The sequence below is a fragment of the Chelonia mydas genome, chromosome 2 (assembly GCF_015237465.2).
Source record: "Chelonia mydas isolate rCheMyd1 chromosome 2, rCheMyd1.pri.v2, whole genome shotgun sequence".
In the NCBI taxonomy this organism is placed as follows: Eukaryota; Metazoa; Chordata; order Testudines; family Cheloniidae; genus Chelonia; species Chelonia mydas.
In genome coordinates this window covers 119,711,820-119,738,457 of record NC_057850.1, presented here as the reverse complement: position 1 = coordinate 119,738,457, position 26,638 = coordinate 119,711,820, and the positions used below count along the sequence as shown (strand labels likewise).

Genomic DNA, 26,638 nt, shown 5'->3' with positions numbered 1-26,638 from the left:
CATAAGATCATAAAACTGTGATATGGGTAGCTTATTTGCCCATTATAGTCTAATTACACAGAACAATTTCTTCATGTAGCTTTGATACTAGCCATAAAGCTAATGACTTTATGGTGGAAAGCAGAGCTCTCACCATCAACCACTAATTGTATGTCTGAACTGAAAGAAATGGTTCTACTGGAAAAAGCTGGTTACTACAATATGTGAAAATCTGCAGACTATGGATACAAAAGGCTCTTTAATTTCTTTTACAAGAATAATTAAACATAAAACTTGACTTTATTCTATGGATCCCATAAACATATGGTGTGACAAAGTTCCTCCTCTGCCTTGGTGGGTCCTGCACTTATTGGCGGATTTGCTTACCTCAGAGGTTCACAGCAGCCCTCAGTTTGGCCACTTTCATGGCTCAAATCTGCCGTTCACTCAGGTAGTCTCATCACTGGCCAGCATGGGGAAAAGGAAGAAGAACAATCCCCGTAGTCTCTGATGATCCACCTAGTGGATCGGGGAACAGACCAGAGACCTTCCCCTCTGGTGGAGCCCACAGTCCAGGTCAACTCCTCCGGTATCAAGTAGGGAGTTGGGGGGATGGGGGGAACCCGGGCCCGCCCTCTACTCAGGGTTCCAGCCCAGGGCCCTGTGGATTGAAGCTGTCTACAGTGGCTCCTGAAACAGCTGTGTGACAGCTACAACTCCCTGGGCTACTTCCCCATGGCCTCCTCCCAACACCTTCTTTATTCTCACCACAGGACCTTCCTCCTGAAGTCTGATAATGCTTATACTTCTCAGTCTTCCAGTAGTATGCCTTCTCACTCTCAGCTTCTTGCACCTCTTGCTCCCAGCTCCTCGCACGCACCACAAACTGAAGTGAGCTCCTTTTTAAACCCAGGTGCCCTCTTAGCCTGCCTTAGTTGATTTTAGCAGATTCTTGATTGGCTGCAGGTGTTCTAATCAGCCTGTCTGCCTTAACTGTTTCCAGAAAGTTTCTGATTGTTCTGGAACTTTCCTTGTTACCTGACTCAGGGAAAAGGGACCTACTTAACCTGGGGCTAATATATCTGCCTTCTATCACTCTCCTGTAGCCATCTGGCCCTACCCTGTCACAATGGTAACTATGAATACCAATTTTCAATTCTAAAACAATTTTACACTGATTAAAAAAAGAAAATACAATGTTTTTGTTTAAAGAGCTATTAATATTTGTTTGTTTGAATTTGTTTGTTTATAACCAGTGTTTTTGAATACTTTCTCAGATACTTGATAACAAAAAACCTTTTTTGAAGTTATGTAGTATTGTATTTCTCAATATTTTTCCATTTTGTTTGATCCATTTTATTAAATGCTAAGAATATCTCATTTCAGTCCACAGACAGTAAAAGGTCTGGGTTTTTTCACTATAGGAATTTTCTCACAGTAATTTACTAGAAGTGCTAATTGAGCACGGATGCTCATTTACATTAAAAAATGAAACAAGCCTTTTTATTCTGAAATAAATATTGAAAGATTTTTTTGAAGGTGTTAACCTTCTTTTAGTAAAAATTTTCTGTTCACCTTTTCAGATTAAAGGTCTTTTCTTTTCCTGATGACTGAATGAAAAAGATGATTTCCTAAGCATCTGTACTTGGTAGCAATCAAAGTCATTCTTGTTTATTTCTAAATATACTTTCTGTATCTCTGATGCACTGCAAATCAGGAGTGAGAGTGCAAGACAAAAAGAGAGGGCTGATCTGTGAAACAAAAACTAAAGTCTTCTAGTGGAACAGGTTATATGCTTTGCAAATGCCAAAATGGAATTGTTCAGCTTCAGAAAAATCTAATTTTAAATTGCCACAGAGGAGTAAAAAAGAAATTAAATGTAAGATGATTTTCTTTTTGCCTTTATTAGAAAGAAAAATATATATATAATAGAAGTCTGAAGTCTGGATTAACAATCACAAGATATTTTAATGTTAAATAATTAGAATTAAGGGTGAATATATATTTACACAGCTATGTTCTTCTGATGTTAAGCCAAGATGAAAAAAGGGAGAAGTTAGTTTATATTCTCCTACCTCATACAGCATTACCAGCAAAATGGCTATCATTAGCATTAAATTAGAAAGGCCAATATTAGGGAGAATTAAGCCTTCATTTCCAAATACATTGCCCAATACTGTACATGGAAAGAAACGTGTCAGAGTGTGGTTTCAGAATGTGACTGAGCAAAATACAAGCAGTTTTCCTTTAATACATCTATACTACATTTCTAATGCATTGTCATGAACGACAAGCAGTGGGAAATACTGAAAACACAGTCAGAGAACCTATGACTGAAATTCATCTCAGTAAAATTATAATAAAAAAGAACAAAAGAGACCTGGTAAAGAGGAGGGAAAAGAGCAGTGTCATGAAAAAGCTAACAGAGTCTCCACTGATGTGTAGACTGACCTGGTTAAATATGGATACATGGTCTGTATTTCTTGACTTTAATGAATCAATGTACAACACAGTTGCAGTGAACTACAAACCTATTGCAACTAGAAGCAATGGGATCTGTCCAGGTATCCTCCTCATACATTACACAATGGCCCGTCTTTTCAGATGTCCTGAACCGTACCTGAAGGTTGGTGAGGGAGATTTCCCTCAAACTACAAGTAGTTTCTGCTGGCAAGGATCTTTTACTCCAGCTTTGCTTGTGGGGGTACCAATTGGTCTACTGTTTTTGTACAAATGATACTATGTATGTATAAATTGCTAATTAACCAGCCAGCAACATCACTGCATATTTCAACCTACCTTATTATCCTGGGTACTCCTAGTCAGACTAGTATGTGTCTTGACAATCAGCAAAATCACATAAGATGTCCAGCCCACAAAACCCATGACAACACTTATGCCCAAGAACAATCTGTCGTAAGTATGGTAATATGACAGTCCTTCCAAAGCAAGGCTAATCAGGGTTTTGCAAAGAGATACCTTCAGAGAAAAATAGAATATATATATATATCACAACAATTTACAATATAATCAGGTAGAACATACTCATAAAATAAATTTACCAAGAAAACATATAGCAAAGAAAAGTTGCTTACCTTACAGTAACTGGAATTCTTTGAGATGTGTTGTCCATATATCCTAATCTTGCTGCACATGCACCCCATACACTAGACATTGGAGTCTTTTGGCCATCAGTATCCATTGGGACCGTGCATAAGCCCTAGGTGTTCTGCTCCCATACAGAGAGCATAAAGGACCAACTGCCATTCTGTTCCTTCATCACCACAGAATCCAGATGTTTCAGAATTCTGTTGGGTGGTGGGGTGGTGGGGGGGAACAGGTTATGGAATATATATGGACAACACACCTTGAACTCCAGCTACTGTAAGTTAAGTAAGTTTTCTTTCCTCAAGTGCTTGTTCACAAATGTTCCACTCTTGGTGACCTACAAGCAGTAACCTGATGTAAAGAGGACGATGCACAGAATCTACTTAAAGATTGCAGCACAGATCTGCCAAAAGAAGCATTAGACCTCAGTGCTTCCAGGGAATAATGTCTAGGAAAAGTATGGGCTGAATACCAAGTAGCTGCCCTGCAGATGTCTGAAATGGGAATGATTTGCAATGAAGCTGCGCAAACCATAGTGGAGTGAGTCCTAATCTGAGAGGAAGGATCTAACCTAGCTAGCTCATAACAGACCCTAATACATCCCAATACCCAATTGGATAGTTTCTGGGCTGATACCACTCTTCCTTTTATTCAGTCAGTAAATGCTATAAGTAGCTTTGAGGAGACACTGAGGGATTTGGTCAAACACCCCTTGATTAGAATGTAGCTTATGAAAAAATACTGGTAAATTAATCATTTGGTTCAAACGGAACTTTGGGTAAGAACTTGGGATGGTGTGTGAGTGATACCTTATCCTTATGAAATATCATACTAGAAGGGCCTGCCATTTGAGTTTGCATTTCACCAGTTCTTCTAGTTGATGTGACTGCTACTAAAAAAAGGACTTTTTCCATATATAAATAACAGTGAACAGCTTGCCAGAGGTTCAAATGGAGGGCTCATTAAGCCTTCAAGAACACATTATGGTCCCATGGAGGAAGTTCCCTTACCAATGGAAAAACATGAATAAAGCCCTGAAGAAACTTAACTATAGTGCAGTAGGAAAACACCATGGGGCTCTGGAGGTTGTGGTCATATGCAGAAATGACTGCTAGATGCACGTAAAGCTAACAGATAGCTCTGAATTCTTCAGAAAAAGCTAGTAAGTCCAAGTCAGGAGGGATGCAGGAGTTAATGTAACTATCATTATTCACACCATAACCTGAATCTCTTCTATTTAGCAGCATATGTTAATGTGGTGGAATCCTTTCTATTTTGGATCAAGATGTTCTGGACATCTGAGGAACATGAGCTCTCTGACATCGAGCCAATAGCCAAGTGGTGAGGTGGAGGGAGATTGGATTTGAATGTAAGACATTCCCACTATCTATTAAATCCAGTAGAAGATTTGAGTCCCTTTGAGATTTACCATGACGACAATGAGACTTCTCTTGAGTCCATTAGACCCTGTGCCTGATGATGGCCCAGATGTGCTCCTCAACCCAGAAGGGACATATTCATCACAAAAATCTTGGTTGAGAAAGGCAAAGAAAAAGGTACTCCCCTGCACACCTGGTTAAGATCTTACCATAAATTTATTAATGTTAGAATGTCGTGAGGGATTAGTAGAGTCGTGTCCATGTAGTGTTTGCTAGGCATGTATATCAACTTTCGCCAGCCAGTAGTATCACACACTGTGTGATGAATGTGCAAGTGGCCATGTGCCCAAGAAGTCTTACCCAATTCCTTATAGTAGTATGAGGATGCTTTTGAAAATAAATGATGAGATTGGACGTGGCTTCAAATCTGTCTTGGGACAGATAAGCTCTGGCTATTGTGGAGTCTAATAGTGACGACTGCTAGATCCTTGGTAAATACCATTGGCACTGCAGAAAGACCACAGGACAGTACTCTGTACGGATAATAGTTCTGTCCCATCTGAAGTCTTGAATATTTATAAGGGGATGCTGAAAGTATGGAGACTGGAAGTAGGCATCTTGCAGATCAAGAACCTCAAACCAGTCTAGTGAATCTAGTGATGGAATTGGGGAGGCTACCGATTACCATTCTGAATTGTCGGTTGAAGATAATGAGCCTTCTCAAATTCCAAACTAGTCGCCATCCTGACTTTTTCTTCAGTAATAGCAAGTAATTAGAATAAAAACCCTACCCCCTGAATTTTAGCTAAACAACTTCTATTGCTCAGAGAGACAGAAAGGACTCCCCTTCCGGATACAACAGTGTCTCATGAGCACAGCCCCTTAAAAGGGAAGGAGAAGGGGGCAGGGATAGGCATAGTATGCATCTGTAGTGAATATCTGACAGACTATTTCAAGGACCCAGCAGCCCAAGGTTATCAGGTTCAGCTGAAAAATTGTAGATGATTCCTAAGTGCAGGAAAAGAAGGGTGTAGATTCAATAGACTGACAGTAGAAAGACTCTTTACCAATTTGTCAAAGTGATTATTTTGACACAGACACAGAATGGGATGAAGCCACAGCAGAGGAAGAAGGTCTTCTTTTCTTAAAAACTCTTTGTTGTAAGTGCAAAGGCTCTTTTTTGGAAAAAGATATCAGATGATGGTCTCTGTCTAGCATAAGTGCGTGGTCTTCCCTGTTTTCCTTCAGAAGCCAGTATATAAACTCCAAGAGAGAGGGGAGTGTGGCCCAGGAGTCCTTCAATAAGAGAAGAGCCTTGTCAGGTTTTTGTACTAAAGAGACCCAGGCCCTTAAAGGGAAGATCTTCCATGATCAATGCATCTCTCCCTAGATGCCAGAATTTGGGACCCAGGATAACAACAGATATCACCATGGATCAAAAGACAGTATCAGGAGCATTCAGAGTTGCCTGAGAGGACATTCTGGCAATCAGATTGTCTCAGAGATCAAAAATTTAAACGCCTCTCTTTTCTCTCGAGGAGTTTGTTAATAAATTCTGAATTTTTTTGTATGCAGTGTTGTTGTAGCCGTGTTGGTCCTAGGATATTACAGAGACACAGTGGGTGAGGTAATATCTTTTACTGGACCAATTTCTGTTGGTAGGAGAGAGAAGTTTTTGAGCTTACACAATTTATTGTAATTTAAGAAGTCATACCATGCCAGTACCGCCTGATAATCAGCAATTGAGAATTGCAGGCTGCAGACAAATAATTTATGTATGAACAAATCAAGCTGCTTAGGTTCTTTATGTCCAAGAATCATCCTTGCTCGTTACTGTCTGCTCTTTTTGTAAGGAACCACAACTGCTAGCTAGCCAGATACTGGATGAGTGTAGATAGTCTTTCCTGGTGGACAGCACCTAGTACCTCTTATCAGCTACTAGAGAGAGGTCAGAGTTATGCTTACTGGTGTTTGCCAGATATACTTTGCCAGCTGTAAAAGGACTTTGTTGATGGGAAGTGCCAAAAGCTCAGGCACAGAGCCATGAAGAACATTCAAGAGCTTAAGTAAGATCTTTTGTACCTCCTCTCCCTGTGTCTGGTATCTCAAGAGAACTGGCTATATGTCTGAGCAGATCTTGGAAACTTTTGTAGTCATACAGGTAAAACAGGAGCAATTCCTCAGCTGCAGATGAAGACAACATAGCAGGGGATGAGGTTTTTACCCTAGAAGGTAGTGCAGAAGTGTGATGCCTTGTGTGGTGAAGACCCCAGGTGTGCCAATAAGGCCATTTTGAAACATTATGTGGAAAAGGGCCCGGGTGCCAGGACGTACGCCTACACCTATACCTATGCGATATAGCCATGTAAGAAGCCCTCAACTTTCTTTCAGACTCATAAAACTCAAAAAAGGACCCTCAGAGAATATGTACGGGATCCCTCCCCACTGTGATGGGAGTCCAGCTTGGAGTCTTCTTTGATTAGGAGCAGTGAGGTGTTTTGGACCTCGTTTGGACCTGGGAAATCTAAAAGGGGATGTTCCCCCTGCTCTTCCCAGGGGAGCAATATTCCTCTTTCTGAAAATCTGACTTTTTCAGTGCTATGCAAGTCTGAAGTTAGGCCAGCCTTTGATGATGAGGCCTGGGAGCTAATGGAACCAGAACTCAAAGGGGCACTTTCTGGACCAAGATGGAACTTGTCCAGAGTGGTTTGCCCCACCTGGTTTAGAGGTCAGCTGCCTAAATAAATAAAACAATTAGGCATGCCTCTCTTACCTTCAAAGTTCTTTTAGAAAAGAACCTGAAGACAGAGCATTTGTTGGAGATGTGAGCTTCGCAAGACAAAAAAGGCAACTGGTGTGACCATCACTGATTGCCTCTCAAGAGGGGCAACACTTAAAGGTGACTTAGGATAAGACATCCATAAGGCCTGGTACAGGGAAGAAGTTCCATATCAGAGTAAAATAAAAACAAAGTTGGTAAACGACCAAAACTATAAAATCTTGCTGACGGACAAACTATCCTAATTAAAACTACTCCTAAGTACACTAACAAATATAAATGTTTAAAAAAGGACTCTGAAAAATATTGCAGAGACCAGACACTGAGGAGCTCCATCTCACAGCTAGGGTCATCAGAAGGAACTGAATGGTGGTTAGACCTGGACTGCCGTTTATGCCCTTGATATGGGACCATGAGGATACGCAAGGAATATGCATGGCCCCAGTGGACACTGATGGTCCAAAGAGTCCAATCTCAATGGTTTGCACACCAAGAGTAGAATAAAACATAAAATAAGCACTCTGTGTAAACTTCTTATAATCTGGGTCTTCCTTATACCAGTTAAATCTACAGACTATGGTGAAGTTAAAATAAAACAGTTGGCTCAGGTGAGGGGGGAAAAAAACAAACCAACAGGGATTTTTGATCAGAACATGGCCCCATAGATTCTTTTTTCTAGAAATGCCGCTGGTTCAGTGTGTGACCTTGGGCAAATCCCTTAACTTTGCTGTAAAGTACCCATCTGTAAATGACATTTACCTACCGAATCTCACAGGGGTGGTTGAAATCCTTGATTGAAAGGTACTATGCTTATTTTTTCATATCAGAGCACAATAAATCCACCACCCTTCATAAAACACTGAGCCAAATTCATCCACATGTAACTGCACTGGCTTCAAAAGAGTTACACCACGAATAAATGTGGTTCGTTTGGTCAGAAACATCAGCAACAGCAGCAGAAATTAAAAAATATGAAAAAAAATTGTCACTTTTCATATGCATCAAAATTATTGTTTAGAATTGAATGAATGGAAGTGTGAGGCTATGGAGACTTACAATAGGATTAATTTTGTGTTAGTAAAAGATGAGTCAGTAAATGGAAAAAAAAATCAGGTGGCTACTTAAATGGAAAATAGAAAAAAGACGATGGAAGTCCAAGATTTAGCCTAAGTTTTCAAAGATTTATTACTGTATGGTGATTCACTTACCGCCTCATGATATTTTTCCTGATGAATATAAGATCTTGCTTTTCTCAAAATGTTTATCTGTTCAGTATCTGAAAGCAACCTATATCAAAAATACAAAAGGTCCTTTTAAAAAACATGGTGCTTTTTTGGTGGGAGGGATTGGGAGCATGGAGGAAAAGAATGTATCTAATTTAGGAACCTTAATGTAGACTCACTGGGCACGCTGTTAAAAGTGTACCATATATCCCCAAAAAACTGAGCAATTTAATCACAGGACATCATGAGCCATTTCTCTACCTGCATCCTCGTAAATTATGTTGACACTGAATTCATTCTGAGAATCTGTATCAAAAACATTTTCCTAATTTAGAACTTCTACCTAAGTGTATGGGTGGAAATTCCCTGCACCATTTGTAAAACATGCATTATTACTGTTCCTGGCCGGGAGCATTGCCAAACAAACAAACAAACAAACAAACAAACAAAGAAGTCAGCCATACTTCTACTGGCTGTACGGATGCTACAGACACATCTTTAAATGGCAAGCCCTTTGAGGCAGGTATTGTTACTTTTCTATGTTTAAATAGTGCTCATCATAATGGGGCCTGAATCCCAATTGGGGTCCTTTGTGCTCTATGCGAATAATAAATAATATTATGACTAGGAACCTTTTCCTTGAGGAACTAGCATTTATCTTCACTCAGAAACATAGTGATCCTCTAATGGACCCTAAAAACTGCAGGTGAAACACTGACTCCATTAAAGTCAATGGCAAAACTCTCATTGATTTCTGTGGAGCCAGGACTCCACTCTAGTCTTCCTGAGAAATTTCCTGTCACAACAAGTGACACAATACAAAAGAAAGAACAGAATGGGATGGAGCAGAGTAAGGCCTAGCTCATTTTTTTCAGGGTGGAGCACTGCAATGGATTGGAGAGCTTACATGCCTGATCACTGAGCTGCCCCCAAGTTTTATTACTTAATGAACTTCCTAGTGTTTTCTGCCACTGCTGCTTCATTTGAGTCCAGTGTTAGCGGTATCCCAAAACGTACTACGCACAACAAAAGTAAACACAGAATCTCTGCAGGTTCCCCAGAAGCAGAAAAACCAGCACTCCAGCTATGACTGGCTACAGAAAATCTAAGGAGCGGAACAGAAAAGTAGCTACGAGGATGGAGAATGATAAATGGTTTGACTGCTACAGATGCAGTCCAGTCAGGTCAGGATCCATAGTAGAGGATCTAAGGAAGACCAGCTATATGGGTGAAAATTAACAGAATCAGGTAGGGAGAATGGAGAATATTGGGGAGAGGAGGAGAAAGAGAAAGAAGTGGTTGTTGCGGACAATGAGTTGATTTAATGTCCTTATAAGGTCTGTTTTGAAATCTCGGGAAATGAACAGAGAACCACTTCAGTGCTTTACACACTTTCAAAAAATGCTCCTCTGAAAGTGCAACATACTGCTTTGTAGGCCACTGATACTTTACAGAAAAAAATAAAATAGTCACCACATCATTGCCACTGAGCATGCGCCAATTGGTGCTCACAGGATTAAAATAGCCAGGTTTTAGACTGTAACATCAGTACACTCAAAAGACCTGAGCAATGTCTATGAAAGAACACAATAGGAGTTGTATTCATTACACAGTCTTTTCCAATAACTGTCATATTCTAAGATTTCTTGTTTGTTTTGAGAGGGGATTAGGAAGAACAGGGCAGGACCTATTTATGGGATAAATAAGAGAAAGAAAAGAAAAGTTTATCTTCACATTTGGTTAAGATTTAGCAATCTGGAATGAATACTGAACACCTTTTCTCATGACTCGTGGTATATGTCTAATAAATTCTCATATGATATGCACTGTCATTTATTTTTATACCTATGCTACTTTCTGCCTATTTTATCCATGTCATCTTCAACTTCAAAACTGAATAAGTTAAAAAAGCATTCTTTTAATCTTTATTTTTATCTTTCACTGTAGATCATCTCATAGAGTCATTTAGCCTCTAATTATTCTTTAATTCTCAGTGAATAACATTATTATTAATGAAATTGCTACGGTCTTTGCCTTTTTTACTTGCTTCATGGATGACAGCTCCCAGGATCTTCCGCATATGGAATGGATATAATAGAATAAATGGAGCTTTCAAGCAGTACAATTTTTGTAAGTCAGTGCAGAATGCAATTATTTTGTAGAACAAGGGTAACATTCATAAATGCATTGTTAATTTTAATAGGCTAACTATAAAAACATACCCTAAATGTTACCCCACTTCTGCACAAATGCTTTTATAAGACACCAAACTTTGTTTACTGAAGTGCCAACGAAGAGGTGTCAAATAAATTCAGAGACACTTTGAATTAGGTGAAGTCCTGCAACTGATTGACTGGCTGCTGGTGCACCCATCCATATGCACGTGTGGAGCTCCATCTGCTTAAATGAAACTCTGCAAGAGTGCAGGGTGGCAATCACATGCAGTCAGTTGAAGAATCAGGGCTGTGAGAAGCAAGGGAAATAAATATAATGAATCCTAAGGAGAAATCTACACAAGGGCAGTAAGTTAGTAAAAACCTAACAACATAAGGAAAGGACTTTAGATAAGGAACTCATTCAGGACAAAAAATAGTAATGCACTGCATGGAATGAAGACAAGGGGATCAGGTTTGGGCAGGACTGTGGTTCACGGATGAATAATTACTATGATTAGTTTTAACAGAGCTTAATATGGGGTTGGCAACCTATGGCACGCGTGCCAAAAGACGGCATGCGAGCCAATTTTTAATGGCACACTGCTGTCTGCCGGACCCCGGCAGACAGCAGCATACCATTTAAATTCCTGCCCGGCCCGCTCTTTTCCGCCCACCGCTCTCTCCTTGCAGGGCAGGCAAGCTTCCCCCTCCCCCTGCCTCTTCCCCCAGCATGCTGGGTTCCTGCCCCTCCTTCTCTCCCTCCCTGCGGCTGATCAGCTGGTGGTTCTTGCTATGGAGGGGGAGAGGGAAAAGCGGAGCTGCAGCATGCTCTCTGCTCCAGGGACCTTGGGGAGGGAGGGTGGAATCAGGGCATATCCCCCTGAGCCCCCTGCCGTGAGCCGCTCAGGGCAGGGGGCTGGGAGAACCCCAAGATCCCAGCCCACACCCCCCAGCCCTCTGCCCTGATCCTGAACCCCCCACACCCCTCAGCCTTCTGCCCTGAACCCTCCTCACACACACCCAGCCCTCTGCCCTCACCGCCGCACCCGCCACACACCCCAGCCCCATGCCCTGACCCCTGCACCCCCTCACAACCCCAGCCCTGACTCCGGCACCCCCCAAACATACCCAGCCCTCCGGCCCTGACTCCTGCACCCTCCTCACACACCCCCAGGCCCCTGCCCTGAGCACCAAAGGGGAGCTCCTGCGCACACACACACACCCCACGTTCCCACCTGCACCCCTCACACCAAATGGGAGCTGCCCAGATAAGTACTCCACACCCAAACCTCCTGCCCCAACCCTGAGCCCCCTCCCTCATTCTAGCTCCTGGCCAGACCCTGCATGCCAACCTGCTCCTTCACCCCCAGCCCTGGTCTCAGTGGACTCCCACCTTCATCTCAGTGGAGAGAGAGGAAGAGAATGGCTAGAACCAGGGAGAAGGTAGACCGGGCCGGGACCCCAGACTGGCAGCGGGCTGAGTGGGGCTGGCAGCCGGGACGGATGGACCCCCAGACCGGCAGCGGACTGAGCGGCAGCGGGCTGAGCCGCTCAGCCCACTACTGGTCTGGGGTCCTGGCCGCCAGTCCCGCTCAGCCCACTGTCGGTCTGGGGTTCTGGCTGCTGGCCCCTTGCCAGCCGGGGTCCCTGCCACAGGCCCCACTCAGCCTGCTGCCGGCCTAGGTGAATGGAACCCAGGCCGGCAACGGGCCGGCGGTGTAAGATCAACATTTTAATTTAATTTTAAATGAAGCTTCTTAAACATTTTGAAAACCTTGTTTACATACGACAATAGTTTAGTTATATAATATATAGACTTATAGAGAGAAACCTTCTAAAAAACGTTAAAAGGTATTATTGACACGTGAAACCTTAAATTAAAGTGAATAAATGAAGACTCGGCACACCACTTCTAAAAGGTTGCTGACCCCTGGCTTAATACATGCCGGATTTCAGTCTAAAAGAACAAATAGCACAGAATCATCTAATCTCATGAGATTTCCACCATTTGGAGCCAAAGTTCATGGGAAATGCTGAGATTTAAGCAATATCTGAACATGAACTGGATAATAAGTCAATTTGATTTTGGATCTGACTAGAAACCAAAACCACGAGATGGATTCAGATCTGGGGATTCAAAGCCACATATCCCCCCAGTCCCAGCCCTGACATTTTAAGGGGTTCAGAATCCAAAACAAGCACATTTATTTTGGCCACAATCTGAATCTCAAGTTATCCCCACACACTTAGTATGTAATGGGTCACACATGTGCTGTAATGACAGTGTATACTGCATGCTTTTATTGTTTGCTTTCCCCTTTTATTACACATTTACAAGTAATTATTTTAATATTATTCAAACAGCTTATAAAGTAACTAGTTTTGCAAAAACATTGAGCACTTGAAAAAAAAGTAAAAGTTAAAATATATAGCTTAGTGTAATGGGCCTAGCTACCAACACCAAGCCTGTATCTTTCACAAGCTAAGACGAATAGAGGGGATAGTAGATCAATTATATTTTGAAAATTAATCTATCCAAAAGGTTAAATTAACACAGAAGAAAATAGTTTTTTCATTCTTTCCCATGAATTAACAAAAACTGAACATGCAAAGAGAATGAGGACAGTGGATTCATTGTTTCCTCCACTCTTCTCCAATATTTTTGGGAAGAATGAAACCTGTAAAATAAAGCAAAAATGCCTATCACAACTTCCTATAGCACAGAACTCTGAGGCTTAAACTCATGAAAATAAGAGTTCACAGGTCATTATTGTACATATGTAATAATATACAGTGTTGAAAGAGTTGAGATTTTGTTCCCCTGAAAAGGTTCAAAAACAAACACATACAAACACACAAATAACCAAGAAACAGATTTCTACTTCAAGGAGGACAGATAACAGTTTCATCCATGTATAAACACAATTAATTATGTAACAAAACAATTGGGCTAACTGTGCAATTACTTGTAAACTGTCCCTAAAGAGATGTTAGCTGCTCTTGCCATAAGTACACCTGACAAATTTAATATTTCCATCACATCATTCACACCTCACATAAAACAATGGTGCTTGACAGCATTAATACACTGCTGTGATGAAATGAAGCTACTGTTATCTCAAGGGGACTCTGTCTGGCCAGTCAGTGATTCCTATCTACCAACATTGTTCAGAGGAAACCATCTAACAGCATAATTCCATTTATGTAGGACATTGCAATCAAGCTATGAAATAAAATCCCGGAAAAGTAGACACTCACAGTACATCTGGATACACCATTGCTAGTATGTTTATTTTATTATGCATGTTTGTGCATTTATTTATATCAACATTATTGTACAATTAGGCTAAAAAATAAAACCCTATAATCCAGTACTAAAGCAATGATATTAAAAGGACCCTGAATTTAACAATGAATGACAAGATAGGCTCATAGACTAGGAAAAGAGGTTAGAGGAATGGTTTCCTTTGCAGCACTTGTATTGCTGATACTGGGGGTATGTCTTCACTGCATAGTTAATCAAAGTGGTCGGCACCCAGTTTGGGCTAGCCCAGGTGTGAGAGTCCCCACAGCAAAGGCCTACTTGGGTTACTGTGTCTTACTGTCTCTGCACTCACCCATACGTGTCTGCATATTCCAGGACTCTGTGCGGAGATGCTCTAGGATTCTTTCCCAGTCAATTGTGTCAACTGCAGGAGAACCTGTATTTCTTTCAGTGGGAATTGTGGAAAGGTCAGTGGAAGATCAGCATTTGAGTGATTTTCCCTGCATCCTCAGTGAAAAGTGGGCACGTCCCAGCTCGAGTTAATCTGAAGCCTGGGCTCTAATTTATATCTCCAATCCCTTTGCAGCTTGAGTATCTCTATAAATGCATCTGACTATGGAAGGAATTAACAGTGTAGATATAAACTAGCTTATTTTTGTCACTGCATCATTTATTTTAATGATGTACGCCGGATGCTGTACAAGTTTGGTGTGAGGCAGGATGGAATACATGATATAAAACCCTGACATGTTTCCACCAGGAGCAGATGATCTTCATAAAAGGATAAAATCGCAAATGATGCTACACAGTCATAAGATTATTCAGTGAACTGAGGAAAACCTGGTGAAATAAATATTTCAAAATCAAAGTCAGGAACTACAATGCTTATTTTCAATCAAACTTCTTGTACAGTACAATTCTTGTTGTATGGTGCTACAGAGGCAATGATCAGAGAAAAATTTTCCATTTATGAAAACTGTGGACTTCACAAAATTATCTCTCTATATTAATTTTAATAATTTATTCAGAATCTAATATTTTGATATTTAAAAATGCAGTTACAGGCCTTCGAGATATCTGTGACTATTTAAATGGATGCAGAGTTGTTTTGTTAAATCTGTGTGAAACACTAACTTCATGAGATGTGGGAACTTCCTTGCTCATGTTCATGGCATGTTGTTAACCTTGCTGATTAATCATCATGGATCCTGACCACTGACTCCTGGAATCTGTGCAGTTCTTGTTGCTGTAAATCAACCAGTCCAGCTGTAATGTTATACTCAAATAGCTCTGCAACTCAGTGCTTCATTTTACTAACACTTTACAAGTAATGTTTACTATAGCAGACACTGTGAAGCAAAGTAACAAGCAGATTAACACCTGGAGTAACAAAAGAATAGGCATTTAAAATTTCTGTTTTAAACTCCTGCTATTCTATTTCATAGACCATAGTGGTGTGAAAGTAGGGGGAAAGTACTTTCAGCGGCCAACAAGACCCCAAGAGCATCTCTATACTATTCTCTCTAAAGAGAGAGAACAGTAAGACATAAATGAAACTCCATAAAATGGTCTGCCAGATAATGGTATAATCCTGGACTTTCAAATTCTAGAAATTACATTTGGCTTTTCATTTCCCATAAATCAGTGTCCCTGATGCAGCATATTCATGTATTCAGAAGTAAATGCTTCAGGAGACTTATGAAAGTCCCTTGGATAGCTAAGGTAAGTAGGGTGACCAGATAGCAAGTGTAAAAAATTGGGATAAGGGGTGGGAGGTAATAGGTGTCCTTATAAGAAAAAGCCCCCAAAATCGGGACTGTCCCTATAAAATCAGGATATCTGGTCACCCTAAAGATAAGAGACAGAAAAATGTGCAGGCATGTTAAACAACCTGCTGCCCACACACTGATCAGAAAGAGACAAATAAGATGGTTGGGCTACATATTTGCATATTTTGTATGCAAACCAGTATCACAAGAGTTAATGTCAACTGGAGGCCAGGAGGAAGAAAAACACTCTGTGAAGCAACTCCTCTGGCCAACTCAGAAACAGAATTGAGAAACTCCAGTGGAAGATGGATCTAGCTATTTTTAGCGTGAAGAATAGTAGACAGGATGTGGGACCCTTGAGGGTGCAAGAAGCTTAATGGGGGAGTGGAGAAAGATCCTTGCATGATGGAAAACGCATTTAAAAAAATCTAATTTAGTATTACAAAAGATCATGTGCTGGCTGGTTCATTAAATACAATGGCTATACCACTTAATGAACCAATCCTTGCTCACTATAAAATGAAGAAGTAAGCAAACGGCATATTTATAAAGTTATACTGGGGATACATTATCTAATACATTATCTCTTTAGCTCATTCTCAACCTTACTTTTTCCCCTATTTTATTGTAAATACAATGTTGTCACATTTCTCTGTGCTAGGCCAAAGCAATTCCCAATGAGCTTTTCCTGTAAAACTTAAAAGCTGCTACAAGTGCTATTGAAACTAGAAAACAACAGGAAGCCTGATTTGTAAGAGGGATTGTTTCATCCCCCGGTTAAAGGCTTCGATTCAATGTTAACTTTTAAAACACTGCTTAACTGTGAGCTTTATGAACAGTGTATTAAATAAAACAGATATTGATTGACATTTTTAGCTGTGGTTTATGCACATTATAACCCACTCACTCATTTTTTTCAACCCAAGAGGTAATCACTCTCACTTTCAAGAGTAACTTTTATCAATATATTTAGTTAAGCCTTTTTGTCTCTCAGGGCAATATGGGAGTCTACACAAATAGATACATAGATGTTCTCAAAACCTGGAAAACAGTGAAGAACTGCCAACCTACTTCTACAAAGACAGCAGGATAAAGGTGAGCACAGAGAGGCAAGCTAAAATCTGGGTCCCCACTTTTTAACAGGGGAGGCCACACAAACAGAATACTAGCTCTCTTTCCAGAGATAGCTGACAATGGAGAAGCACCCTCCCCTCCACCTACAACACTATGAAGAGGACACCAGCTGACTCCCCTGATAAACTAAACTATTTGCATCCCAAAGCCTTCAGATAAATGGGTTTGGACTGTAAATTTTTATTGCACTGTAAAATGAGATGCAAACAGAAGAGGAACAGTTCCTGCATTAATAACTCTTCCCTCTACTACAGTAGCCCCTTAGTCCTTCCTGTTTCTTTCTGACACCCCAGAATTCTTCAGATCGGCTGTCACAGTGCATTATGGGAAGTACCATCTGTACTGGCATTTTCTGAATTAAGAACCACCAGAAGATCCACTTTGTTAATACCAGAATGCTTCAAAGACGGCACCAGGGGCTCTGGTACCTCCAGGGACACAATCTCAGATTAAAATGATAGAAAAAAGTCACCCCGTTTTCTTTGCACCAACTGTCAATTTTGCAAGCATACCTTACTACACCAGTTTTGAAAGGACATCAGACAAAAGGAAGACAAGGCAGTTTTACATCTTCAGCTGTCAGAGCAAGAGTAAAGACAGAATAAATGTGTCTGTGTATACGGCATTTCTTTGAAGTTCCCAGATTACTTCAAAGATGCACTCCACATTATAAAATCCCCATTTTCTTTTCTGTAACCATGGCAAATAATGCATAATTCTGCAGAAAGACTTCCCTTGTGTGATCTAACATTTTCTAGGTTAAAATCTGGCATATATTTAAGAGTGTTACATTTTAAACTAATACTGAAAAACAAAGACAGAGGGCTAGATTTTCAGGATGGTGCCTGGTAAGGTATAGACACAACTCTCATTGAACTATAGTTGTGGATTGAACCCTGCACGCACTCCACTAAAGGTGTAGCAGATTACTGATCTATGGCTAAAAAAAAAAGAAAGATCTCTTTGGTATAACTAGGTTTAAGATGCCAACAAATTCAGTTATCTGAAGATTATCGTATCAGATGTGAAAATATCTCATATGCAACAAGATATATGCTTACTGTTAAATAGTACAAAATATCTGAGTTATTTCCCAATGAAGAATCCTATATATATACCTCGCCCACCTTGTGTCTCTAATATCCTGGAACTGACATGGGCTACAACCACACTGTAATGAGATAGACTGTTTCCCCGGACATCAATTTTTACCTGCTAGCAAATCCTGGGATTTATTTTACTATTTGTCCTCTCTTACTCTTCCTTTTATTTTTAGTAGCTGGCACCTTGCTACCTTCCTTTCTTATGTGCAAAAGTCAAAAGGTCAGAATTTGGAAGCATGTGCATAACAGTAAAGTCTCCTGTTTTGCTAAGCAAACAGCTTTTGAAGATTTTTATTCTGGGGTGGGAGGGATGAGGAAAAAACCCCCTACCTAACAAAATGGATCTTTTCTTCCTGTGGCCTTCTAGGAGTCTGAGAAAATAATCAAAGGGATTTTCCAGTGGCATGAGCCACACAATGATTTTGCACACAAGTGAGAGATTCTATCAATAACATGATTCATTCTTGTGGAAGCAGGTCATGGTCTTGTTCCATCTGCAGTAGACTTGTAATTGGCAAGTAAGTACTTCCTGAGTTTCACACTTGTAACAGAGTCTCATAACTAGACTCAAGGCATGACTTTGTTCAGATTTGATCCTCCGTAAAGGTTTCTGCCAGACTTTCAGGTGTGAACAATATTGTAGCACTTGGAGCCAGATGCTTCCTTATAAATAACTAGGGCTGTCTGAGAGTTCTAACTCACCTCAATCTGGGCATGCAGACACCACTCAAGTTATGATGGCAGTGCAGAGTGGTCATGTCTGTCCTCCACAACATTTGACTGCTGAATCAAACAAAAAAAGTGGAATTGGGATCCACATGCAAAAGGGCCGAGTTATAATCTTCCCTGTTATCCTCTGAACATCATGCTAGCCACAATTTTCCTAGACAATAGATTACTTGTGGAAATTAGAAGACTTTTGCTTCAGTTCAATGTAATCTCTATTGCCAAAAGTTAATGTAAATAGGAGTAAATTTCATTGAGTTTGGACTCCGTGTCAACATTAAGTGATTAAAGGGTCTTAAAGCTCCCAACACTTTCATATTATTATATTCAGCAACACATAATATATCAGGGTTCGGCAACCTTTGGCCCGCGGCCCGCCAGGGTAAGCCCCGTGGCGGGCCGGATCGGTTTGTTTACCTGCCGTGTCCACAGGTTTGGCTGATCACAGCTCCCACTGGCCGCGATTCACCGCTCCAGGCCAATGGGGGCTGCGGGAAACGGAGCAAGCTGAGGGATGTGCTGGCCGCTGGTTCCCACAACCGGCCCGCCAGGGGGCTTACCCTGGCGGGCAGCGGGCCAAAGGTTGCCAATACCTGGAATATATCAAAGACTCTAGCTTTGAAGCATGAAATCTGGAGTTGACATACAAATTTCCCAGGGCACTTTGTAACAAAATATCTGGAAAGTAGAGCTGGTTGGAAAAAAGGTTTCTTTTTCCATAAAAAGTTTGACAAAAATAAAACAAAACAAAAAAAGTTTTCGTTGAGAAGTCAAAATTTTCAGATGCTTTCTTTAAACTTTTCAATTTGTCAAAAACTAAATTTTCTGTCAACAGTTTCAAAAGAAAATTTTTGACTAGCCCAACTGGAAATACAGAATTGCTTAAGCAGAAATTTCTGATTCAGATCTGTTCCAGAATTTCTGAAAATTCAGTTATATAAAGTATATGGAACAACTTTAAAAAGATTTCAAATCCATGTTGCTTGTGGTATGGGCCTAATATAAACACCCATCCAATTACTTCCTGTAAAAGTGATTTTAAATACTGTTACAAGGGACTTATTAAAGAACTTTCTATACAGACTTTTAACTTGCTTAAAATATACATTAAAATGAATAATATTCTAAAAATGGAATAATATTAACATTTTGGATTTCTACAATATCTTTCAGAGGCTCTCAAAGCACTTTACAAACATTAGTTAATAATGCCTCACAACAGCCCTGTAAATTAGGTGGAAGTAGATTATTTAATTGGTGTGCGCTCTTTTTCTGTATTGCAATTTTTTGATTTCTAGCATCAGAAAAAAAATTGCAATTAACTCCTTTGTACAAATTCACCATCCATCACTGAATAGTGGGGGAAGGGAATTATTCTTACCTTAACGAGAAGGACAGTTGTGCCTGGAGGGAATGCAAACACAGAACCCTGCTTATCTGCAACAGCAGACAAGAGCAATCATAGATTAGCACAATCTGTGTGTAAATCCTACATTAACTCCCTACTTACATCTCCAAATACTGTATATTTTCAATGAATTTTGAGTCATTGGGATGCAGCTGTAGCGTTTCCAATTACAATATACTAATAATTTTTTACACCAAATGCATTGGGACACACTCGTCTGTGGGAAAGAATAGAGGTCAAACCGTCCCAGCTTTGCTATTGCTAACTCTAGTCCTGTAGACAGAGGTGAAAGTAAGCCAGTACACTCCAGTATGGCGTACCGGCAAGAGCCGGTGCGCCGTATCGGGGTGGATCGGCTTCCCCAGGCGCAACTTAAAGGGCCTGTGGCCCCCCAGCAGCGGCTGGAGCCCCCGGCCCTTTAAATTGCTGCCAGAGCCCCGGCAGGCAGGGCTGGGATGGCAATTTAAAGGGCCCGGGGTGGTAGCAGCAGCTGGAGCCCCATCCCCGGAGCCCTGCGGAAGCAGCGGCGGGGCTCCGGGGATGATTTAAAGGGCCCAGGGCCCTTGAAACCGCTGCCAGAGCCCCCGGCTGCCGCTGTTACCCCGGGTGGGGGAGGGGAGGAAGCACTTGCCGGTACAGGGTGGGCCGGGGCTAGCTCTGACTCCCCCAGCCCCGCCCCCTTCCACCCGAGGCTCCACCCCTTCCGGGGGCCAGAGCCAGCCCCAGCCCAGCCCCATACTGGTAAGTCCCTAGACTTACTTTCACCCCTGCCTGTAGACTAGGCTGCAGAGAGGTTTTTGGGGGCTTTGGACAAAATCTGAAACCAAGGCACCCCACCTTATTCACCCTAAAACTAAGGCCCAAAGAGGGGGCGGTGGTTGCCTGCCCTGCACTCACCCCATATTGGCTGTGACACTGGCAGACCAGGTCATGCTAAAGTGTATTCAGGTCAATTCATTTGTGTATTAGTATTGATCAAAGTGACTGCTGAAGATAGAAGAGTGTATTTGACTTCATAAAAGTCACAAAGACTTTATAAAACTACTGGGAAGTTACTTGCATTGTTTTCACTTGTCTGTGACCTTTTATAATGCAGCAGCGAACATTTACATTGTGTATATCCCTTTAACTACATAACCCATCAGAGAAGCCTTGTCGAATGCTAATGAAGGACTTTAACAGAAAAATGCTAATTCCAAAACAAGTAGCTACTGTGTCTGATGACCAGAGGTCAAAAACTCGAAGAGCCTTCCTCACTCACCATAATTAAAGAAAAAGCTCATGTTCGTAGAGACCACGGTCAGTTTTTTTTCTGTCCGAAGAAGCTATAAATATGGATTCAAGGAAAGATCCTTCATCTCTGGACTGTCTGGACTCTTACAGGAAAGCGTACCAACGCAAAGCAGAAATCCCTAGAAACTATCTGGGTACCCTGAAAAGACTTCTGGGAAACTGGCAGTTTACTACATCACTGCCATCATTTGGAATTGCAAACGGTTATTCACCTGTAAATATGTTTTACCTGCTTTAACCTCTCAATAACTGCTCTTGGGACTGGGAGCAACCTGATGTGGTACGATTTTTGGTTAAGTGACCATTATCACAAAGTTCAGTTCATCTGGGTGGCAAGGTAGACTGGAGAGTCTAAGGGGACTGTGTGTGACTCCAGGGTGAGACTGGTATAGTGATCCAGGAGTTCACACTTGTTGCTGACTTGATAAAATCTAATTATAGAACATACCACCAGCTTGGGGTATATGCCATGTCTTCTGACAGTCTCCCCTGAGGTAGGCATTCACAGTTGTGAGCCACTCCAGACAGTGTGACAGTGGAGGTTTCTGTCCTGCAGGGCTGGGCCCAGGTCCCCTCTCTGAGCATTGTGACCATGGTTGCCAAACCTGAGAGGTGCTGCAACCCTGTGTGCCAGGTCACAATGCCACTCACTCAAATTCCATGGATTGAGGGCCCTCTCAAATGGGGGGCCTGGAACAAACTGCCCCTTTTGCCCTCCCCTCTGGGCAGCTTTGCCTGTAAAAGGTAGATTGTGTTTGTGCAATTCATTTTCCACTATTTCCAAAAATAGGAGGAAATATAAATAAACATAAAATGTTAAGTGATTTTTTTCAGCTCCAAGGATTTTTTTCTCCTAGTATAGAATATTAACGTAGCAGTAAAATGTACCCTCTTTTTGTGAAATCTTATCCAATTTAAATAATTATGAAACAAGAAGTACTGTGTCGTCAACTATTGATAATATATACACAGCAAGACAATAGTCATGCTGCCTTTTGGGGCCTCGTTCCTGAAAGATGCTGAGTAGAGGGTCTCTAATCCAATCAAGCACTTAAGCACATGTTTAACTTTAAGCCAGGAAGTCAATGAGGCTACTCATCTGGTTAGTGTTTAGCATGTGCTTTGCCAGATCAGAGCCAAAGTGATGAGCACCCTGCAGAATCAAGCCCTGGTGTCAAGTAACCTGCCTAACAGTAAGTTTCCAGGTGGATGACTCTTGGAAATTTAGGACTGTTATGAGAGTTGGGTAGTGATTCTGGTCAGGCTTTTCACTCTCCTCTCCCAGAATTAAGTTGGAAAGACCATCAGACTGTCAATGAGTGCGCTCATCTTCAGTACTTCAGCAAGACAAGAATATTTATCTTTAATATAGTAAAGATGAAAGATTTAAAAAGATACATACCACAAACTGTCATGTGCTAGTCCAAAACCTTTCACCATGCAGGCTATTTGCATGCTAATTTGCACATTTATGGCATTTTGTTTGTTTATTTTTAATACACACAGGAGCCCTAGAAAGTCATCTATGATTAGAATTATTACTGAATCAACTGAACCAGATACTATTGAAGAGAATCTCAAGAAATCAATTGTTTATTCTGTTTAATGTTACTTGGGCAACAGACTGTACAACAAAATTAATACAGGCTCATATTAAGTTTAAAGAACATTTTCTCCAGCCACCCTGCAGAGAAACCTCACTGGTTTCTGGGCTTACTCTCCATGACAGGGTGAGGGGGCTCAGCTATGCAGGGGACTTGGAGAAGAGCCACTACTCCTCTGGATCGAGAGGAACCAGTTGAGGTGGTTTGGGCACCTGATAAGGATGTCACCCGGGAGACCGACCCAGACACTTTGGAGGGGTTATATCTCCTGGCTGGCCTGGGAATGCTGGGGAATCCACAGGGGGACCTGGAATCTGTTGCAGAGGAAAGGGAGGTCTGGGTCCTCCCTACTATCCATGCTGACACCACAACTCTCACCAGGAAAAGCAGCATAAAGGAAAAAGAAGAAGAACAGGAAGAACATCATCCCCCCCGCATATTTGTTAAATTATAAATATCTCTGGGATTTCCACTTACATTGATCGGAACTCAAAAACCAAAACAGATACAAAACACTTATCTACCATGAAATCAACAGCATTTATATCTTCCTAACGGTACATTCAGCAATAACGTAAGATAAAAGTATCATAATACAGAACTGGACAGGTCCTTCTGGAAAAAAACAGGAAACAAAGGAAATATCCTCATGGCAGATTCAGACCGAAATAAAAACCTGAATGCCCCTACATCCCATATGGCATTTTTGTTCCACATGGATTCACAAATACTTTGATAACAAAATTGTCATTTCTAATCAGAGTTTTGATTAAAACCTTTTAATATGCTTTTGAGACTATTTGACTGGGGTCTGAGAGCTTAAAGATCCTGAATCTTTCCCTTTGAGGAAGCTGTGGTATAAAATACCACAGCAAATAATCTCTGTCCACAAAGACAGGAATCTTATTTAGCAAATTTAATCTACAACACAAAAAGAGATATTTAAAGCTCTTAGGATTTTACAGACTCCAGTTAAGTCAGTCTCATTTCCTGAAGGAAAGGCAGCTGCTCCAAATGACAAAACGTTTTTGGAGCACTCCAAGAACTGAATACAGAACTAATTATTACTGAAGACAAACTCATGGGCCTAATTCAAGACTGAAATCCTTTGAGGAAGAAAGTAGCTTGAACTGAGTGTACAGTCAGACTAGCCCCAATGCAGATTATTGTCAGAAGCACAAACAACCTACAGTAACTCCTCACTTACCGTTGTAGTTATGTTCCTGAAAAATGCTACTTTAAGTGAAACGATGTTAAGCGAATCCAATTTCCCCATAAGAATTAATGTAAATGGGGGGTGGGGGGGTGGGGTTAGGTTCCAGGGCAATTTTTTTAGATAGACAGATAGGCAGACAGATAGACACAGTATAAGTTTTAAACAAACAAGTTAATACTGTACACAGCAATGATGATTGTGAAGTTTGGTTGAGGTGGTGGAGTCAGAGGGTGGGATATTTCCCAGGGAATGCCTTGCTCCTAAATGATGAACTAGCACTCGGCTGAGCCCTCAAGGGTTAACACATTGTTGTTAATGTAACCTCACACTCTCTACAAGGAAGCACAAATGGAGGGAGGAGACTCAGTAGACGCATGGCAGTGGCTGCAAACATTTCCTGTGGAAACCGAACATGATGATGAACCCACGCTATCCCACTGAAGCGCACCACTCCCTCCACTTTCCAAAGTGCCGGGGCGGGGGGGGGGGCACAGCGGTGCATGTGTGTGTGAGAAAGACTCACACACAGTGTGTGTGAGTGTGAGTGAGTGTGTATGTGTGTGTGTGTGAGTGAGTGTGTGTGTGTGTGAGAGAGAGACAGACAGACAGACAGACAGACACTTGATCTCTCCCTCTGGGGCACCTGGCATTGGCCACTGTTGGTAGACAGTGGACTGTTGGTAGACAGGATACTGGGCTAGATGGACCTTTGGTCTGACCCAGTATGGCCATTCTTATGTTCAAAGCAGGAGCAGCACACGGCAGTGAGAGGAGGGACAGCTCAACTGCCTGGCAATTGATAGCCTGCTGGGCAGCTGCTGCACAGGGAACTTAGGGGAGCTGATGGGGGGCTGCTGGCCCACCTTGGTTCCAAGCCCCCACCAGCTAGCTGCAACGGGCTGCTTTTCCTTTTGAGAAAGCGGGGCATAACTGTTGTGTACTGCAGGTCCCCTTCTAAGTATGGCCCAAAGTCTAATACATCCACACAATGGGCAAATTCCTTCTTAGTTCAGTTGTGACATACATAAACCCAACTGTCATAAGAAAAGGAGCATATCATATCTCACTATCTTTTACCTATAAAAGCTAAAATTCCACTCCACTTCAGTGGAATTATCAGATATCTTCTAATCAAATGAAATTTCCACTCAATTTATGTCTGCATACCTGTGCATTGTCAATGGAATGTTGGGAGATTGTTAGCATTAATAATTTAAGAAAGAGACTTTCTTAGTTTTAATAATTTCAGAATGATATATTTTGTGCATGAATTTTGTCTATTTTAAAAACTTTTAAAACTCTGCCAATCCAAATCCAATTTTCATGAGAAAGGTGTGCCTTTTAAATTTAAAATTTCCCAATAACTTTCGCTGAGGCTGAACAGTTGTTTAAAAAACCCCCAAAAATATTTATTCTTAGCAGGAAATCTTCATTTTCCCCTACTCATTCCATGCTTAAAAATGGCTCAATCACTTCTGACTAAACTTCCGGGGGGGTGGGCGGGGGGAAAGGGATAGAGGAGAGGACTGCTCCCTGAGATTCACACCAAATTTCATTCAAGACCATTATTAGTAACTGAAATTCACTTTTGTAATGGAAATGTTCAAGCAACTGTATTTGAAGATACACTACAATAGTGTAGTAGTGTATACAATAGATATGTTTTGTTCATAAAAGGGAGCAAACCTGGAAAAAACACACATTTTGTACACTCCTGCAATCCTAAGAATGTCTCTAATCTATTAGTTAATACTCAACCATACCATAGACAGAAAAAGTTATCTTAATGTATGTGCTTGGATTGAAAATATATTTTAAAATCTGATGTTATTTTAAGTATGATTAAAAGTTATGTGTTTAAATTCTTCCAAAATATAAATTCTAAGGAAAAACTCCACTCTCATAAGCATGCACAGCTCTCATTCATATCTGAGGGCAAGATTTGGGATACCATTCTCACAGTACATTTGAAAGAGAGACTGCATCTCTGTGCGTTAGTGCTTGTCTGTTATCCCATAAATACTTATCAAATACTTATCATTGAAATACTTATCAAAGTGAAAAATAAAATCATTTTTATTCAGGTAAAATATAAAAAATTTTAAATGCACTTACTGAAAAGGTACAAATAGAAATGATAATGTAGTTTCCTTCTTCTGAGTCATCTTAATCTGCAAACAAATTATGAAAGCAATGAACATAAAAGCCGTAACTAGAAATTAATGTTTAGGTTGATATATGAAAGGTTCTTAATGCTGTAAAAAAGCAACAACGGTCAAATTTTTACCACAATGGATGGGGTTTTGGGTTTTCTACTCTTGTAAATAGTTAAGAGTTCCTTACAACTCCTTGCACAGTACTGAAAGAGTACCCCTAAAGATTCAATTGAAAAACAAATGTGAGCCACCTACTAGAAATTCTCACAGTAGGACTTCCACAATGTACAAGGTGAGAAAAAAAATCAGTGTTTACTGGGTGGCTCCACTTTGAGCAGAG

The 26,638-nt window shown here is 41.0% G+C and overlaps 1 protein-coding gene across 13 annotated transcripts in view; it reads right to left on the bottom strand.

The window, feature by feature from the left end:
* Positions 1-26,638, bottom strand: part of PIGN (phosphatidylinositol glycan anchor biosynthesis class N) — a 137,449-nt gene that overhangs the window by 44,911 nt on the left and 65,900 nt on the right. For all 13 annotated transcript variants that reach the window (XR_006288737.1, XM_037893285.2, XM_037893287.2 and 10 more), the window contains 3 exons: positions 26,258-26,313; positions 8,454-8,532; positions 2,779-2,958 (listed from right to left, as the gene is read on the bottom strand). Coding sequence is in view for 12 of the 13 variants with exons in the window: in XM_037893285.2 (XP_037749213.1) it covers positions 2,779-2,958; positions 8,454-8,532; positions 26,258-26,313 (315 nt within the window). In the remaining variant the exon portion in view is untranslated. The remainder of the gene's footprint in view (positions 1-2,778; positions 2,959-8,453; positions 8,533-26,257; positions 26,314-26,638) is intronic.